The sequence below is a fragment of the Passer domesticus genome, chromosome 8, assembly GCF_036417665.1.
Source record: "Passer domesticus isolate bPasDom1 chromosome 8, bPasDom1.hap1, whole genome shotgun sequence".
NCBI lineage: Eukaryota > Metazoa > Chordata > Aves > Passeriformes > Passeridae > Passer > Passer domesticus.
In genome coordinates this window covers 29,189,592-29,208,051 of record NC_087481.1, presented here as the reverse complement: position 1 = coordinate 29,208,051, position 18,460 = coordinate 29,189,592, and the positions used below count along the sequence as shown (strand labels likewise).

Below are 18,460 nucleotides of genomic sequence, written 5' to 3'. Positions count from 1 at the left end.
CAAACTAATTAAAATGTAAAATGTCCTGAAACCACTGGCTTACTGTGTAACAAATGTAAGATTAGAAACAATTAGAAGACACTCAAGAGGTTTCTGATGTTTAGATTTCTGACATTGTTCTAATCATCCCTTTAAGTAATGAAAACAATGGTTACCTAAAAATTAAAGGTTTAAAGGAAATTATCTTATTCGGTACAGTCATTAGTTAATAATTGTTTATCATTTTAAATGTTACCATAGTAGTCAGAGGCTGATTTTTAAATCTGAAAGCAGGGGGGACATGTAATAATGAGCAAACATCTGCTTCATCTAGTATTTCTATATATGATCATAATTTATGTTGTAATAGCACTATTGAAAGATGAGGGTGATATTTTTTATGATGATCCATATCCCATTCCTCGTATGGCTCAGCACAGCTAGGATTTAGTCACTGTGTTATTTCAGAGCTGTTTTATCTTAAGAATTGGACAAAACTGAAAGTGATTCACGTTAATTTGTATGTGTGGTATGTAACCCTTATGAAACAATCAATCACTTATTTCAGTACTTGTCAACTTCCAGAACTAGTTGTTAAGGGGTTTTTTTGATCCCTTTCAAGACTCAGGGGTAATTTTTTATTTTTTTCTTAAACTTTTTTAGAAAAACTTTGACAAGGCTGACAGGATATATAAACATTTCTTGGAGCTGTGAGGAATTTCAATATTTCAGAGCATTTCCAATGCCAGATGTTTCCCAAAGTTGGAAATAGCAGTTAGTACTCTTGTTTAAAGATTAGAAATAAAGGCAGCAGAGTGATTAATGCAAAGTTGCCTATTAATATTAAATTTTGTTCTTTTTTGTACCAGGGAAAAATATTTGTGCTTTCTCTCTGAGTTCTTGGGAGACCAGTGTTTGACTTAATATTAATTAGTTATGTGAAAGTGGAATAGATTAGCCTTGGGGGATGTTCTATAGAAATGTATAGTGTGTCAAGATGTAACCCATAGAGGACAGGAATCCTGTAATAAGCATTTACTGTAGACAGATGTGTACATTTCTGTGAGTGATTGCAGTGGAATTATTTATTATGCTTTCGCCTGTTAAGAATCCAGTATAAGACAATGTGCTCAAAGTGTTCTCCATTAATTTTCAGCGCCAAATCTTAAAGGCAGACCGCGCAAAAAGAAGCCATGCCCACAGAGAAGAGATTCATTAAATGGCATTAAGGATTCCAACAATAATTCTGAAAGCAAAGCTGTTGCCAAGGTAAATCACTTAATAATACTCTTTTCGGCATTCTCTTCTTTTTTAGGTACAACCCTGCCTTTGTTTCCCAGCATGCGGTTTCACATTTAGAGTGTAACTTATTTTCTTGGGGAGGTAAACTTAATATTTTTCAATAGCTTTATTTTTCACTTTAAATCATGTCTGTGTTCAAAGTTACCAGCAATTATAATCACATAACAACCTAATGCTATCAGCTTGTTGGTAACTGGTAGTGCTTAAGCTTTCTTGGCATCTAGTGTTAGTTTTCACATTCTGTGACACACAAACATAGTGTGTGACAGTATCTAGGAATTAAAAATAAACCTGGGAGCAGCTCACCCTGTTACAATGTACTTCTAAATATAAGTTTGAAGATAAACAGACTATGAAACAAGAGCTGCCTCAGTAATGGTTTCTAAGAAGCAAACACAAAAGACATTACCCTGATGTTAAGATCTCAACATTTTTTAATTGGGAAAAAAATATATAGAAAGGCAGAAACTCAATATGAAAGCATTAAAAAAAATCTGGGCTGTTTCTTTAATACTGACTGCTGAGCTGCATGTTCCATGGTTTGCTGAATAGTGCATGCTTTTACAGAGTCTTCTGTATGTGCTGCAGTGCTTAGCCCATACTGCAAGTAAAAATTGGATCACTGATTAGTGTTTATGGACTTAATCTCTAAGATATTTGTGGGTTTGTGTCTTTTCCTTAAAATATTTTAAAATGGAGTTTCTGTAGTATAAATTGCATCCTATTTTGTATGTTGTCTGAGTGGTTTTAGACAGGAATTTAGTTTTCTCTTAAAAAAAGAGCAGCACAAATGGCTCCTTTCAAGATGATTTAATTAGAAACTCTGAGGTGCAAAGATGGAAAATTACTTAAAGCAATAGTTGATTTTTATCTGAGACAGAACCTCGTTGCTTATACTTTTAAGCTAAACAGCTAAAAAGATTTGCATATACTTAATTTTTACACCAACTCCTCCCAAATCTCTTGTTTCAATGAATGAGATGGATGTGTATCTGAAAAACACTTCCATTGTTGTGACCATCTCTTTAGGAAATACAGTGGATCTATAGATCCATTTGCGTTGGTATTGTTGTACACAGTGAATGTCCTGGGAGATTAGGAGGTTAAAGAGGTCAAGTAGGAGTGTTCTGCTCTCAGTTTCTCACAGGAAGGCAAATTAAATTCCACCTCCTCCTCCTCCTCCCTAGGAGTTCAGTTAAAATTGTGCCTTCTGTTGATGACGATAAAAGAGGCTGAAGTTCATGATGAAACTCTGCCCTTAAGTCATTGTTTCTCTTCTTTTTGTGCCCTATTGTGCTCAGTTGGAGTCTGTACGATCGTATTAGACAGGCATGGTAAGAGGTGATGGAGCCTGGTGTGTTGAGTTGCAGGGTCCTGCCAGATACTATAAAGTTTGTCTGAATGTTTTTTCCTGTGAAAGAATGTGCAAAATCCGTTGTGTGAAAATGTCTCAATTTGCCTCAATTCCCCTTTCCCCCAAGCCATTTTTCATGTCAAAATATTGCCAGTGCACTGTGGCATGGACCATATTGTCCAAGCACCCCAGACTGTAGCACAAGTAGCTCTGCCTCTTCAGCACCTGATATATAGGTATTAGATAATTAAAAACAACAGTAACACTTCATACCAAATTGTTTATCCTCTCTGTTTATCTTTGGGTTCACACTACTAGTCAGATGGGAGGATGTTTCAGATAAGAAGTAATTCCACCTATTTATCTAGTCATACTGTGCTCATCATTGTGCAGATATTAATAGCATTAATTATCTTGGCCAGCTTAATTTCATTATAAATAATAGACATGCTCATGATATAATGTCCTCGCATGTAGTCACACTGACTTCACTGTGGCTCTTCACATCAATCTGTGTCTCAGGGCTGTGGGTACACTTCCCTGAGAGGAGGACAGTGAATCAAACCCTCCATAGCAGATGTACTGCACTTTCTGCAGACCCTGCCTGTGCCTTACTGGGGAGGGAGGAGAAGGGTGTTTGGGGAAGGGGAGAAATAGAGATCCACCTACCATCTTTCATTGCTGGGAACTGTTGGGATGTCATCATCTGAAGCTCCATGGTGGAGTTTGCCATTGGTTATCCTCCTCTGTGAGTGCTCCACGTCTGACTGATGCTGACAATGGGTCCATGGAGAGCAGGATTGAACACTGCTCATGTAAATGGGATTAATCCACTTGCGTCAGATGCTGAAGCGTTTGCAGTCCTGGCCATATTCTTGTCGCAGATAAAATCCCTTCTGACCAGAAGTTGTGCTGTTTGCATTCTCAGATCGTGTCACTCAGTGCCTGGCAGTAGCCTCATTTCTCAGTGGTGGGGCGACAGCTCTGATGGAGTTGCAGTGGCTGTATGGTTTGGGTTGGGAAACGGCAGAAAGGGCATTCCAAAGGCTGTGGTTTTGAGCCTGTCAAGACCAATGCAAGCTGCATAGTTGTCATGACTCGCTGAATTTCATGTTCTCAACTGCCAGTGACTAGAAAGCTTAATTCTTAAAACCTAGTTCTCATCGGGCATGTTTGTCTTGAGCTATCAGCAGATCGTTTTGAGGATTTCACAGTTAACCTGACAAGGAAAAGTGTCTGGTGCATTTCTGGGTCAATTCCAGTACAGGTGACTTGTTAGAAATAGAGTGATGGCATGACAGGTAGAGTGGTCCTGGACCTGCAGGTGCTGCCAGGGAAGGTGGGTCTTTTGTGTGCCACTTCTTGCTTTTGCTTCCTTGATCTCTTTGGTGGTCACTGCATCAATTTTAGTGCCTCCTTGGGAACGTGCTAGGGGAGTTCTGTCCACGGCTGGGAGAGGAATACAAGGCCATCTACTCCAGCAGGATCAGCTCTCCTGGAGAGGGATATATCAAGATCTACCCTTGAAACACTCCTAGGACTCTGGAGGCTTTCATATTTGATGTGTCATCAGTACTGGACAGGCTTTTGGAACTTGCGAGCTCCAGCAGATGACCCTCATTGTACCTGCTTCATCTTCCCAGAGAGTGTTCCCAATTCAGAGTGTGTTCTAATGCTTTTTAAAACTGGCTGATCTGACCGTTTTGAGGAACTGAAAGGATTAACTTGTTAAACATGGAAATTGTCCCCAAATGAATCTATTAATTACTTCTCCTAGTGCAATTGCTGAAGTAAACCTCACTTCATTTGTACGGCAGGATCTGGGAAATTGGTTCAAAAGTTGCCAGGATATGCTTTTCCTGTGGCCACAGGTGGCCTGGCATGCTCTCAGACCTGGAGATTTATTCCGAGTGCCTCGACCATTATCTGATGGAAACTGTAAAGTGAAGATCTGTTGTGGTCTGTGTTGTGTGTGACCTCTGGCAGGAGAAGACAAACACACAGTTGTACCCATGAGTGTTCATTGGCCATTTGGTCATGGATCATCCACCTCTGATGGAACACACAGCAGGAGATGGTCAGATGTTCCAGACCCCATCTTAGCCAGCCTAACCCAGCTGTGGCACCTGGTTTGTGTTTTGAAAGAGAAGGGCAGTTTGTGATGCTTGGAGCAAATACGGTATCATTCTCACTGATTTTCATATTTTTATGCTGGATTTACACCGGTGTTACCCAGAATGGCATTTGGCCCTTTTTGTTCTCCTGAATCATTGGTCATGGCATTCATCCATATTGCCTGTCAGATGGTGGGGAGGTTCCAGAAGTGAGGTTTGGGCCTCAGATGCTGAGCAAATGAAGCATTGTAGCCTTCACCAAAGCTTTGTTGAACCTGATACTGCTTGGAGTCAGCCCATTGCATTTTGGCACCTCTGAGTTCCACAGGGGCTTTGACTTTGCTCTCATGTAGGCAAAGAGAGGAAGTTTGTGTGTACCATGGGTTTTTCCCACTCCTGGTAGCTTTCTTAACATTACTTTGCCTTTGTCTCCTTTAGGCTAGTATCCCTTGCCATTAGTTTGCTTGCACAGCTGTGAGATTTGATTTCATAGAGTTCATGCCCAGGTTGTCTTTGAAAACATACTTCTGAATTATCCAGTTTGAAAAAGAGAACCCAAGCAAGTGGGTGACAAAACTGAAAAGTTGTTCCCAGGTCCAGTGAGTTTGTTCCAAATTTGCCGCTCCAATTAAAAGTCCTAGAATTATTGAAGTCTTGCATTCCTTTTGGGAGTGTTAACCCAGTCTTTGGTGAAGCATTGAAACCTATGACAATGTAATCTAAACTATGGAAGCTGCTAAATAATTTTTTGTGAGATGCCAAAGTAAGAAAAGTCAAGGAATTACAGTGCTGACCTGAAAAGTGGATGAGGAAGTCCAAAGTTCATTTAATAGGGAAAAAGCCCTGTTAGCTCCTCTGAGTTTTGGATGACACCCGTGATCTTTACGAAAGTTTAATCAACAAGCATATCTATTACTAAAACACAAAGGATGGTGTCTTGTGCTGTAGGAAGACAGTATCTCCTTGAGCTGTGCAATTGGAGAATATCAAGCAGTACACTGGACATACTTCAGCAGCACGTGTTCAAGAAAAATCCCACAGGAAGTCCATTTCCCAGTCCCTGCTGCGTTGCCTGGGAGGAGCGAGCCTGTACCCTCCAGTGGCCAATATTGGAGGTTTTTCAGCAGCATCAGTTGCCATGGAAAATTGTGACCACTTCTCCACTCTGCTTGGGAACTACCATTGCTTTGTCCAGCATCTGTGGAAAACTCTGGAGCAGATCACCTGAACTCAGTACTCTCTGCAAAGTTAATACCTGGATCAATATAAAGATTTTGCTTTCCCTGAGCCTGAAATGCCAGAGTATCTTGTATTAAGATAAAATAACCATATTGTGGTTGTGGTGAACTTTCCAGTGATATGTTTGTTGTTTGTTTACAAGCATTTACATAATGCTCTTCATAGCAGTTGCTTCCAAATTGTCAACAAGTATCCAGAAAGCACCTAGTTTAGAAGTGACAGTTCTGAAGGAGAGCCCATGGGCTGCTTGACCAAGAGCTCCTGCCTTCCTGCACAGCAGGATACCCTGCTCTCCTCTGGTATCCTCCTAAAATACCAAGTGATGGCTCTTAGAGCCTCCCTGCTCCCTCTGGGAGAACAAAGGACCTGTCTTGCATGGAGTATGGAACTACTAGAAGGCTCCTGGCAGCACTCAGAAGCATTGAAAGGACAGTGCAAATCCAAAATAACCATCTCCACTACCTTGTATTAGAGAACTTCCAGTACTGGAAATTTATTGATCCCATGGTCCCAATGTCTTGGTCATGTACAGCTTTTAAACATCAGGTTCCTGCTCTTTTTTTTTTTTTTTTTTTTAAATACATACCTTAAGTGATTTGTAATTTGCTTCATTCAGTGAGAGGATTATCTTCAAGAGGGGCTGCAGGATTAAGCCAGTCTCACTGAGTATTTTTCCTCATGTATGAATGCTGAGGAGAGGTAAAGTGGTTCCGATTTATTGATTTCCTGACTGGCACACATCTGCTGGGCAGACCAGTGGGAGATGTGGAGCTCTGGGACTTAGGTGCATTGGGGATGCCAGTGTCTACCAGGAAAGTGTCCAGCTACCAGCCTCTCCCTTCTGCTAAATGCTTGGGGCTGTGCTCAGGTTTAAGCAGATGCTCAAATACACTTGCCTTGAGTCCGTGCTACAGCAGAACCTCCACTTGTGTGCAGAGGGCTCTGCCTGGATAAAGCTTGCCATGCTTTGCATCGATTTTGGTGGGCCAAAGGAGAGAAAAATGTGTCATTTCAGAGCTGACTGCTGAGCATTCCTGGAAGGGGCTGGGCACCCTCAGCTCCAAGGGTTGTCTACAGGAGTTGACAATGCTCAGTGTCAATCCTGGAGCAAGGGTTATTATTAGACTTGCTAATGGCAAGTGTATGTGAGAGATAGAAGCTGTGACATAGCAATGTATAGTCATAAAAATGCAGATCTGGAGAGCATTACCAGTGAGTTATAATGATTTAAAGATGTGGCTGTTTAAAAATGTTGTGACTAAGATTCAGAACAAGACATTTAGCTCTATAAATAGCTTCCTTTGTTTCCCCTCAAACACAGTCTCATGGTTTGGCCTTCATTTTTTTAAACAATCCATTCTGCTAGGGGAGGATATTTATTCCTAAAGTGAAAATTAAAGGTTACCCAGATCTGATATGACATCTTTTCTTTTCCCAGGTAAAATGTGAGGCTAAGTCAGCTTTGCCCAAACCCAAGAGTAACAACAGCAACTGTAAGAAAGGCTCAAGTGAGGATAAATCAAAGATTGCCATAGGTGAAGAATGCAGAGCTGATGAGCAGGCTTTCCTTGTGGCTCTTTATAAATATATGAAAGAAAGGAAAACACCAATTGAACGAATACCCTATTTAGGTTTTAAGCAGAGTAAGTATCCTTTTTCTCACTTTCTTGTTGGCATTTTAGAATGGTTTGGCTTCTCTGGAGAAAATTGCACACAAAGCCTATTTTAAAGCCTTATGGATGGGGAGGGACCATGTTTATCTCTACACATTTTCCAGTCCAGGCATTTCACTGTCTTCTGCCTAGATTTGCATCTCTTCCTTCTGGGGTAGTTGCTGCCGGATATTTATAGGTTTAAATCCGCTGATTATGACTAGAAATAGGCATGTTGAAAACTCTCTAGTTTTCTGTTTTGTAAATCTGCAGCGTCTGTAATGCCTTTCTTCTGAGTTAATAATATGACGTATCTTTATTGTGCCCAGATGTTCTTTATGAAAGGACACATATTAAAGGAAGACATTTAAAGGTGGTCAAGAAAGGCACAAACGGGATCATATTTTTAAGCCCCAAAATGTGTTTATAGTTAATAAATTACTGACTTTGGAGAATAAAACCAGACTGTATCTGCTTAATACAGAATGCAGCCTTGAGAATTGCTTTGGCATGTACAGTTTGTAGTGCCACAATCTGTAAATTAATTGTATGTGGAGAAGATAGAGTTGAAACTGAATTTTGCATAAATATTGCAGCACAATGTAGATCTTCCACAGTTTCCAACAAAAGCTGTAAATGGGGGTATTTTTCCTCCTTATCTATAGATTGAATGATACTTTATTTCCTTAAAGGGAAAACGCCATGGATTGAAATATTATTTACTCTAATTTATCTCCTAGATTAAAACCATGTGTTATTTTGATGAAGAATGTCAAACCTGTATGTTTTACATAACAATTTACATACCTAATAGCAATTGGCACTGATTGCAACAGGCCTCCAGCAGCCATTATAAACTTATATAACTCAGAATGATTACAGTGTTTGTCTGAAAACTGGCTGCTTGAAATGGGAGTAAAATTAATGTACTATGAACAGCTTCGTTGCATTATGCATTGATTCAGATTAAATCAAGGCCTAAGCAAAGCTCTTGATAGCTTTGAAGCAGTACAAGGTTCAATGAGGCTTTCAGAACATTTTGTGTTGAAGAAATTTTTTTTTCTCCCCCACCCCCCCCATATTATTCTGCATTCCATCAAGCATGGAGACAGGGTGGGCTCAAAAGACAAGCTAAAGTATTATTTCTAAAGTTGCCCACTGCGGGTAGGGGCTGCTGCTAACATTTCACTGAAATACATTGAAACTTGCCTGACATTCATGATGAAGTAGGGGCCTGATCCAGCAAATACTTAAATACCAAAAGTATGCTGAGAAGAGCAGAAATGTTTGCAGGATGGGGCTCTGTATTTGTCCAGCAAGGCTTGTGCAAACATTGCCAATATAAATAGGTTGTTGGGGAGAGGCAGTAGGTACAGTACAGCAGAGCATCCCCCCATGGAGAAGGAGATCCTATTCTCCATGGTCCTCAGTGTTACTGCTGACCTCAAGTATTTGTAGCGTGTCTGTGGGGAATCACTGTCAGTGGAATTGTGCATACACCTTTGATAGGACTGACATGGATTTTTCTTCTAACAATTAAATGAACTAAAATAAAAAAAAAAAAAAAAAAAAAAAAAAAAATAAAATAAAATAAAATAAAATAAAATAAAATAAAATAAAATAAAATAAAATAAATGCCAGCAAGCAGTGACCCCATGGGACGGGGGGCCAGGATGAAAAGCACGTGAAAGGAGAGAAGTTCTGCAGGAAATAACTCTCTCCCAACACATCTTTTGAATTGAGTTGCCTCTGTGCTCTGACCCCACAGCCACAGGCAAGGCACAACCAGCCACAGCACAATTATTCCAGCAATGCTCATTCGTGCTCCATCTGGGTTCATTCACGCAGGGCCACTAGAACGCAGCTTATTGTTCATTGATTATGGAGCCCATTATCTGAGCTGCAGTAAATATTGGATATTGTCTAATCAATAGGCCTCCTCTGTGATTCAGTGTGTGGGTCTTGCTTGCTTGCTAATGAAACCGGTATTAAACAAATAATTAAAAGTAACATTCTTCCCAGTGAGTAATTTTTATTATCAAAGTTATGGAAACATGCTACAGTCATTATACGGTGTCTCTTATCAGCAAAGTCAAATGAGCCCATTACCTTTGTCTCAGTGTATTTTTCCAGTCCTGTTAAGGAATCTCTAAGTGTGTTCTCTTATATGTAATTAAAAATATATATAGTATGGGCTAATATTTACTCTTCAGATTATGTAAATACCTCTTTGGAAAATGTTTCACAGGAGCTTTTTCAGGGTCTGTGAGCTTTTTTTTCTCTATTTTTCTTTTTTTAAAACTGTTTAATTTACATTTCTTTGAAATATGTTGGCTAATGCAATGCTTATCTAAATACTTATTGTCCCTCTAACAGTTAACCTTTGGACTATGTTTCAAGCTGCTCAAAAACTGGGAGGATATGAAACAGTAAGTGTTTAAGTAACTTAAATGAAATAATTGTGCAATCTAACTTTTCCCTGTTAGAAAAAAAAATGTGAAAGCAAACAATCATTTGCTGCATTTTAGACTAGCTGTACTCATTGTGGGTTTATTGGGCCATTTTTGGAAATGGTCCCAATTAGTTCCAGATCTGGCAAAATTGTAAACTTGTCGTAAAAACTCCAAGTGGAAAACATATGTAACTCTTCTCTGTCAAGGAAATTAGTTAGGTCTGTAATTTTTTCCCATGTTGAGAAAGGGCTATTATTGTACAACAAGCCAAGATTGCATAAAAGAAATTTCACTTGGCAACATCCCTGACATCTGTTCATGTCTAATATGGGAAATGTATTAAAGGCTTTCAAAAGTAATCAGCATTGTCCATTAAGGAATAGTATGCTGCAGAATCTTCTCTTATTCCAAGTGTAAAAGATCTTTATTAGACAAGGGTCAGTACCACATAAACAGGAAGTTATCAAAGTAATTCAGAAAAGTCTCTGACACTTTTTATCAGCTAACCATATCTGACAAGAGCAGTTTATTTTTAGCTCACAGGAAAATTTGATGGCCACGGATTTTACAGCATGTATTTTGAACCAATAAAATATTAGAGCAACAAACTCAGATTAAAATCTTGAAATGAGAAGAAAGAGCTGCATTAATATGGCACATCGAGATGACATCTGTAATAAAAAAACAATTGACATAGGAAGATGTCGTCACTGGAAATATTTTCTTCGCACACAATGATCAGATTAAGTTGTTCAGTTCCTGCCACAGTTAGATGAAAGAAATTATTTTTGCTTTGTTTATGAAGTAATCTGGGACATATCTGTTCTGTAGAGAAATGACAAGAAGAAATGCACTATCAAGAAACTGAAAGTCATTCAAACCAAAATGCAGAACTCACTGTTTTCCCTACATGCAATAAAGCACATTGCTCTGTACATCAGCAGCCTGGGCTGGTTAGCATGGGTGTGCCTGGGATTTTGTGAAACGTGAAATCGAACATTCTTTAAAAATATTTATGCTTGATTTGGCTTTTACTGTTGCTCTATCTTTCATTAATCAGCACATACCATGCTTATGTACAGGGGTGTGTGTAGGTGTGCTCATGGGTATGTATGAATGAACAGCTACCATAGATAGATCGTTACAGCAATTATGAGCAGTAATTGCTTGAGTTGTAAAGTGCAACGAAAATGAGGGCTGAAATCTTGAACTTGATCCAGAGCACCGGGGAAGGCCAGCAGGGAGATTGAAGGGAGAGTGGTGTGTTCAGAGTGCTCAGGAAGGCGAGCAATTTTCACAGCAATGTTTCAGCTTTGCTTGAGGGCACTGAGTACAGAAGCAGAGATGCCAAAGTGGTGGCTTGCTGGGGAGACCTGAGTTTTAGTGCCAGAGGGAGAAGGGTGGATTTAGACGAGCTGGAGCAGGTGAGCCTCTGTACCTGAGGGAGAGCAAGAACAGGATTGTGAATTTGTGGCCACAAGGCCACAGAGCCAGGTTTGAGAAATGTGACGGGATCAGAGGGGAAGGATCACATATATGAGGATGTCAGCCAGAGTAGCTTCAGTCCACACTTGTCTCAAAGCTCCTGTCCTTTTCTTGGTGACAGATGTTCTCTGTTGTTTAGGGGCATTTGTCACCTTGAATGGAAATGTACCAGCAGTTCTTATTCTTCATAGAGAGTGAACTAAGCAATTGCTCCCTGTTCAGTAAATGGCAAGGCAGGCACAGCTCACATCCTCTGCCAAAGCCATGAGCCCAGCTTTCATTGGAGAGTGACTGTGTCTGAAATGATGGGCCTGATCCTGTTTCTATGATGTGAGTGGCATCTGTGCTCTTTGCAGGCAAGCTGAAGTTGGGAGGACTGTTGTGATGCAATTTAACTTGTATATGGAGCATGAGGTTTCCTGACCTCATTCTCTTCTGTTAACAGTCTCATCCTTGATATGGATCTGCCTTCGCTTTAAGTTCCCCGAGTCTTATATTGATAGCTGTTGCAATACTTTGACCTGTGCACACCCTGGGTTTTATTATTTTATGGCCAGTTGATATGCATTAAGTTTGCCAACTGCATTGGTTTGTATATATTTTATAATGGCAAACACTGCTGAGAAGCTTTTGTGTTTTATTTGTTTCATTTTTCACAAGTCAGTGGATGGTAGGGGTGACATGGGCCTCAGTTATCAGTTCTAGGATCTTAGGCAGGTTTACTTAGATGCAGAAATTTCAAGTGAGTGCTTTAATTCAATGTTGAGCAGAATCCACCACTCTCATACATGATGCCACCATCTATTGATGAGGAGAAGTTGGGGAGTGCAACAGCTTTGTGAAACCTGCCCTGTTCAATATGCATTTATCTCTGTGGCCCCTTCCAAATAAATTGAGCAAACCATTACAAGGGCTTCATCATCTTTAATTGGTTTTAAAATTTCACAAGTTTCTGGTTTGTGCATTGAGGTAGAAATAGGTCTTTTCTCTTGGAAGTATTGTAAAGAAAATTATATTTAAAAGTAGATATTTGACTTCAACATGTGACAGCCATTTTATGAACAGGAAATAGATAAAAGATTGCTTAAAATGACATATGGAAACTTAAAGTACATGACTTTTTTTTACAAGCATAGAAACCTTCCCAGTTAAAGCAGTTGCAAACTGCTTTATTTGGCAGAACAGATATAGTCTGCCCATTCGTAATTTTATCCACTTCCTTGTCCACTTGGTTATTATAGGTGTTTTGATGCAGTCTAAGAAACATTATTGAGAAACAAGCATGGATCATGTGTGGTGTTTTTCAGCTTCTGCACAGATTCACAGAAGATTATAGTGATATTTTTGAGTCCAGTCCTGTCAGTTAAGGATCTAAAAGTGACTGAGAACAGACAGGAATTGGATTTGAGATGCAGAGAACAACTTTCTTAGCCATCTGACTTTCCCCTTGGGGGAATGGATCCAGTGAGGCTTGACAGAGAGCATTACCTTTGTATATGGGATATAGAGGCAGGATATCTAATAGTGTCAAGTCATGATTGTGTGTCATATTTAAGTGCTCTCCATTTCAAGTACTTAAGAGAGTCATTTCTCCTCCATTTGATTACTAATTCTTAGTTAGTTGTCATCTATAACTGTGTAATACCACACTCCCTTGTACTTGTTGTTGAACAAGGCTTAATAAAAACAGCAATCCATACAAACTGGTTTAAGACTTTAACAGATGAAGCTGTCTCTTTGTAGTTGGTAGAATCATATTTCTCTTAAACAAAGATATGTGAGATGAGCATCTTTGTTACTAATAATAGGAGAGTGCATTGGAAAGCACTCTCTATAACAGACCTTCACAGTATGAATGATTTAAAATGTCCCCAAATCACTGGATGAAAAATGAAACAATGCCTTGTAGGGGGTTCAGCCGCAGTGGCATTTAACAGCCGTTGCCTGGAATTTTCTCAGTCACCCTAAGTCAAGTGAGTAAAGGGTGCAGAAGTTCATAGATGAGAAACTTCCAGGACTTTCCTAAAGAGTTGTCCTTGGCAAATTATGAAGTAGCATTTTTCCTTCTGAGCCAACATAAAAGGAGTGCCTTGGCATGTTTGCAGAAGGCTGTGCTGCTGAATGGACTCTACCTGGAGATGTCTTAGAAAGATAAAGGATAAAAAGAAAATTAGGTGGAGCTTAACCTTCAGTATGTAGCAGCTTAGATTTTGCCAAAGGTCAGTGGGATCCCATTTAGCTGCTGTCTCCTGGAAGCAAACATGAAGTGTTTTAGTTTTAAAAAATTAGTGATTGACACATACATCAGTCCTGTGTCTGGGCAGGCCCGATAAAACTGGTATATCAGTGGAATGCAAAGCTAACTGGGTTTGTTTCATACAGAACTAATTCCCAGAGCTCTGACGAGAGCTGTGAACATCATGTACCATGACCACAAAATCCCCCAGTATGTTTGCAGCAGGAAATAAGCAAGAAGCCCTTCACAAGAAAGGGAGCTGGGAGGTAGGATTGCAGTGCAGAAAACCTTAAGATTTCTCAAAGCAGAAGGCACCATTAAAAGCATGTTTGTAAACAGTCTTTTGCTTTAATAGATCAGATCATTGCTCTTACTTGTTTTTTCTTGACTACCAGTCACTGCATAATGCTGTGCTTATAGGGACCAGATCAGATCTGCTCTTATGTCCTTAGACAAGCCAGTCACTTTGCTTAGCTTGGATTTCTCTTGCTAGGGGAAGATGTCACAGAGGTTTTCAAAGGTGCTGGCTTCCAATGGGCCCAGCACAAGGATTTTGAAGCTGTAGGTTGGAGCAAATTGCAAGAGGGTTCTGCAACCCAGAAGGCCGCTTTAAAACTAAAGCCAGCATTGGAATGTGAATCTGTCAGAGATGACACTGGCCTGTGAAATCGCCTCAATTAATGGGTGAGCCTGAACCATCCTGCACTTCCAGAAACATGGCAGGCACTGGGAGCGATGTATATGCTATTAGGACTAAGGAAAAACAAACCAGAAAACTAAACCATCAGAGGCAGGTATTTTTGGTAGCAACCACAACCAGAAGCAGAGCATTGCCAAACATTAACCTTTCCTGACTCCTTAGGAAGTTTGGTCACTGAGGTGGCTGGGAAGAGCTTGTATCAGAAAGGCCCTCAGTTTGCATATGGTCAGTGGGAACATCCAGCTTGAGCAGTGCTGCCCTGCATGACAAGAGTGCACTTTCCTCAGTGAAGCGTTTTGTTCAGATTGTTTAAGGATGTAATTAATCAGTTCCTGTAGTCCTTTGAAGTTTATTAAGCATAAAAAATAAACTTTGCAGAGCAGGAGAAAACTCAACCCCAGGCTTTGTTAGAATAACAATTGTTTCAGGGAATGTCAAATTTAAACTCCCTCTGTGGGAGGGCACAACTCAGTTAATTGCCAAGGAGCTCTGGTCCATTGCAGATGTAGAATTGGATAGAACTGGGCAAATGTTTGTGAAAATATTATTATTCTAAGCAGCTTAGAAGAAAGAGACACAAAAAAATGATCCGTGGACTTCAAAGGGATTCACTTTTCCCCTTAGTTATGTTTACTAGTGCTCCAACTTGAGTATCAACACTTTAGTCAGCTCATGGTAAATGAGACTAAGGCTCTAAAGTTCTCCTTTTGAAAATGGAGACCTTGCTTCTTAGTCACATCAGGATGCTTATAAGGGGGACTAACAGTAGTCCTCCTGCTAACTAATCCTTGGCTTTCATTTAAAGTTTCTGCTCAGCATCACTGTTCTTAGCCAAGGCTTCAGGTCCCAGACAGCCTTGCAAGCCCAGCCATGCTGTGCTTGTCAGAGGGCCAGAGCACAGACCCCAGACCCCAGAGCAGCTTCGTGCACCTTCATTCCCCATCTGTGGGCCTGCCAGGGGTTTGATTGCAGCAGTCCTCAAGGGATCTGTATTTTTTTGGGAGCTCCAAGAAGGCGAGGGCTGTCTGGCCACACCTCTGTCCTGAGGACTGGTGGAATGTGGGGGCAGGAGCAGAGGTAGCTTCCCATCCAGGCATTCCTCCACAGCAGGACATTTGGTCCAACTCTCATTTGATTTTTGCATAAGGAGCATCCATTCATGTTCTCAGGATGTGATGTTCTTTATGGCTCATTGGGACTCTGGTTCTTCAAGCACTTTAGTAGTAATAATAAGAAGTGTGAGTAGCCTGGGGAAGAGACAGCACAAGAACTGAAACAAAACAGACTTAGTATGAACCTTATCATCAGATAAGTGTTTGATTTGTATTTAAATAATTTGCTTGTGTGGAATTTATCCTTGAATTGCTCGAATCCTTGTGCTGGTAGTCTTTGGGTTTATTATAAAAGACAGAAAATAAAATTAGTGAATGAAGTCAGTTCATTTAGCTTTATATAAGGTTTAAGATAAAACACCTTTTTTTTTTTTTTCCCAAAGTATCTATAGGTGCAAACTATGCTCAGGTGCTAATAGTGAGTTAAAGCTTCTGCTGTTTTCTGGAAAACTCTGCAAATAATATATTTGAAGAAATTGTGACATTATCAAGTGATAAGACTCCAGCCATGCTTTTGGCTTTGGAGAATAATTTCTGCAAAGGAAGGATTTTCCCTTTATATTCAGTGAAACAGAAACATCTCTTACCCTGTAATATTTAATGATGCTAGCTATCTCCTCTTGTTTAGATTAAAATTACAGGCCTCAGATTGCAAGTTGTAATATTTTTTCTCTTCTGATTGCTGCCTTTAGCTCCTCAGTAAATGCCACTGACTGCTCTGTGGGTAACTCCAAAGAAGCCTCTAGGGCTGAATATATTAAAATCCACGGCATTCCACAGCAAATGACAAAATTCTCCCCAAATTGCCCCCACCAGTTTTCTACTGGCTTTCTTTATGAGCTGCAGGCAAACAAGGGTGATCTGTTGTGCCTGTCCTATTCCTGTTTCTCTTCCTGTTTTAAATATAGCAGAATATATAAAATAATGAAGTGGTATTCAGAAACAATCCTTTTGCCAGGTCTTCCATCTGTTATTCTGTATAATCCTAATTTCTGTACAAAAAAAAACCCAGAACCATGGTATGCAACTCAGTATGTTACAAGATGTTTATTTTCATCAGCATGGTCCAATAAAGTACACAGCTCAAATATTAACATTAAGATTTCAGTACTATTTGATCTGTATATTTTACAGATATAAATGGATAAAAATAAACAGCTTGTAACATATATAGTTACGGACTATGGTTTTGTGGATTTACAGAATTCTGTGGTGGATTTGGGTTTTGCAGCAGATTTATTTTCTCTAATTCAGTTAAAATAACTATGTAATCATTATTTGTGCTGAATATGGTTTGAGCTTCATTTTCATAATTCACCATGGGATTTGTATGCATAACTTCTGATAGTTAATGACCCTGTATTGATTGAGATTCTTTTGTGAGTCTGTATCGCTTGTGACTTGATAATGAATCAGTCAGATCACTCCATTTTCAAGAGAAAGAAAATAGACATAGTGTTAACTTACGAAAAAAATACACCCAAAGCTCTGTGTACTCTATATATTCTGTAGGGGCTTTTATAGTGCTCGTAGTACATGCTGTTCTGAAAGTGTCATATGTGCATTTGTTGTTGTGAAGTCAAATGCTGTAGAATCTGTAAAGATGCAAGATTAAATTTTCCATTGCCATTTTTACAGATAACAGCCCGTCGACAATGGAAACATATTTATGATGAATTAGGTGGTAACCCTGGAAGCACAAGTGCTGCTACATGTACTCGCAGACATTATGAAAGGTAAGATAACAAATCTGAAATGCTTGTTTAATAATGAAAAAATTAATTTGGAAAGCCTTCAAAGCATTTTATAAGGAATTAGAGAAAAAGAGAGAGAGAGTCTTCTTAAAGATTTAGTAAATAGTTCCCCAACAGTTTAGTCAGATAATCTATTGTGATTTAAACCAGAGTGTCTGTCTCCACTGACTAAGTAAATAAAAAAAGCATCTGATTTTTCTTTGGTATACATCTTAATTTTTGCAACAGCTTTCCAGTTAAAGAAGCTGAAAAATTGAGGGAAATGTACTCAAGGAGAAATAAGAAACAGCAGCTAATTGATGAAAACACTTGTCTTCTGTCATTTTTCAGGAATACCAATTAAGCAGATTGTGGTTTTGATCAAAATAATGGGGTGGCCCATAATGCAGGGTGCTGTTAGTGTTGCAGGTCATGCCGAGCGTTGCATTCCTCTTCTTCATGGCATTCCTTCCCTCCTCCCTGCCTGCGAGCTGCTGCCAAACACTCTTTCTCTGCAGCCATTGTTGCTGGTCAGAACTGTTGAATTCTTATTCTTCCCATGTAGATAATAACTTCCAGGGCTTGTGAAGCCAGCACACATTGAATAAAATACTGGAGCTGGAATGTTGTTTTGATTTGGTTTTTAGAAACAACTGTTGGGGTTTTTTCTTGTATTTTTTTCTTTTATCTTTTTTTTCTTCTGTTTTTTATTTTGTTTTTTTTTTTTTTCCTTTTTTCCTTAGACAAGAAAATATGAATAAAAGCTGAGCAATTTTTGGCTCAGATAAGTAAAATTCAGTCTCTTTGTTCCTGGGCATAAACAAGTCCCTTTGCTGGGCTCAGGAAGAGATTGTACTTGCCCATGCAGAAGGTGGCACAGCAGAGCTGTGTTCAGTGGGCACTTTCTCTCCTTATCTTAGTGCCTGATGTGTCAGCCTCTCAAAGAGAGATACTGCCATCCTCATGGAGAGTGGGGGATTTGATCATGCTCATTTACAGGGGACATCTCCAGCTGAAGGGCTTGGGTGCACAGAGGAGTTGCATGTAATGAATGCCATTATAAATGTTGGAAGCTTTCTGGAGATTGAGCCAAGCAGCAGA

General features: G+C 39.6%; 1 protein-coding gene across 10 annotated transcripts in view; it reads left to right on the top strand.

The window, feature by feature from the left end:
• ARID5B (AT-rich interaction domain 5B) overlaps positions 1–18,460 on the top strand; it is a 150,953-nt gene that overhangs the window by 111,927 nt on the left and 20,566 nt on the right. For 8 of the 10 annotated variants that reach the window (XM_064430000.1, XM_064429998.1, XM_064429994.1 and 5 more), the window contains 4 exons: positions 1,136–1,248; positions 7,427–7,631; positions 10,017–10,069; positions 17,265–17,362. In XM_064430000.1, coding sequence (XP_064286070.1) covers positions 1,136–1,248; positions 7,427–7,631; positions 10,017–10,069; positions 17,265–17,362 — 469 coding nt within the window. The remainder of the gene's footprint in view (positions 1–1,135; positions 1,249–7,426; positions 7,632–10,016; positions 10,070–17,264; positions 17,363–18,460) is intronic. The other 2 variants (XM_064429995.1, XM_064429996.1) reach the window with 2 other exon arrangements.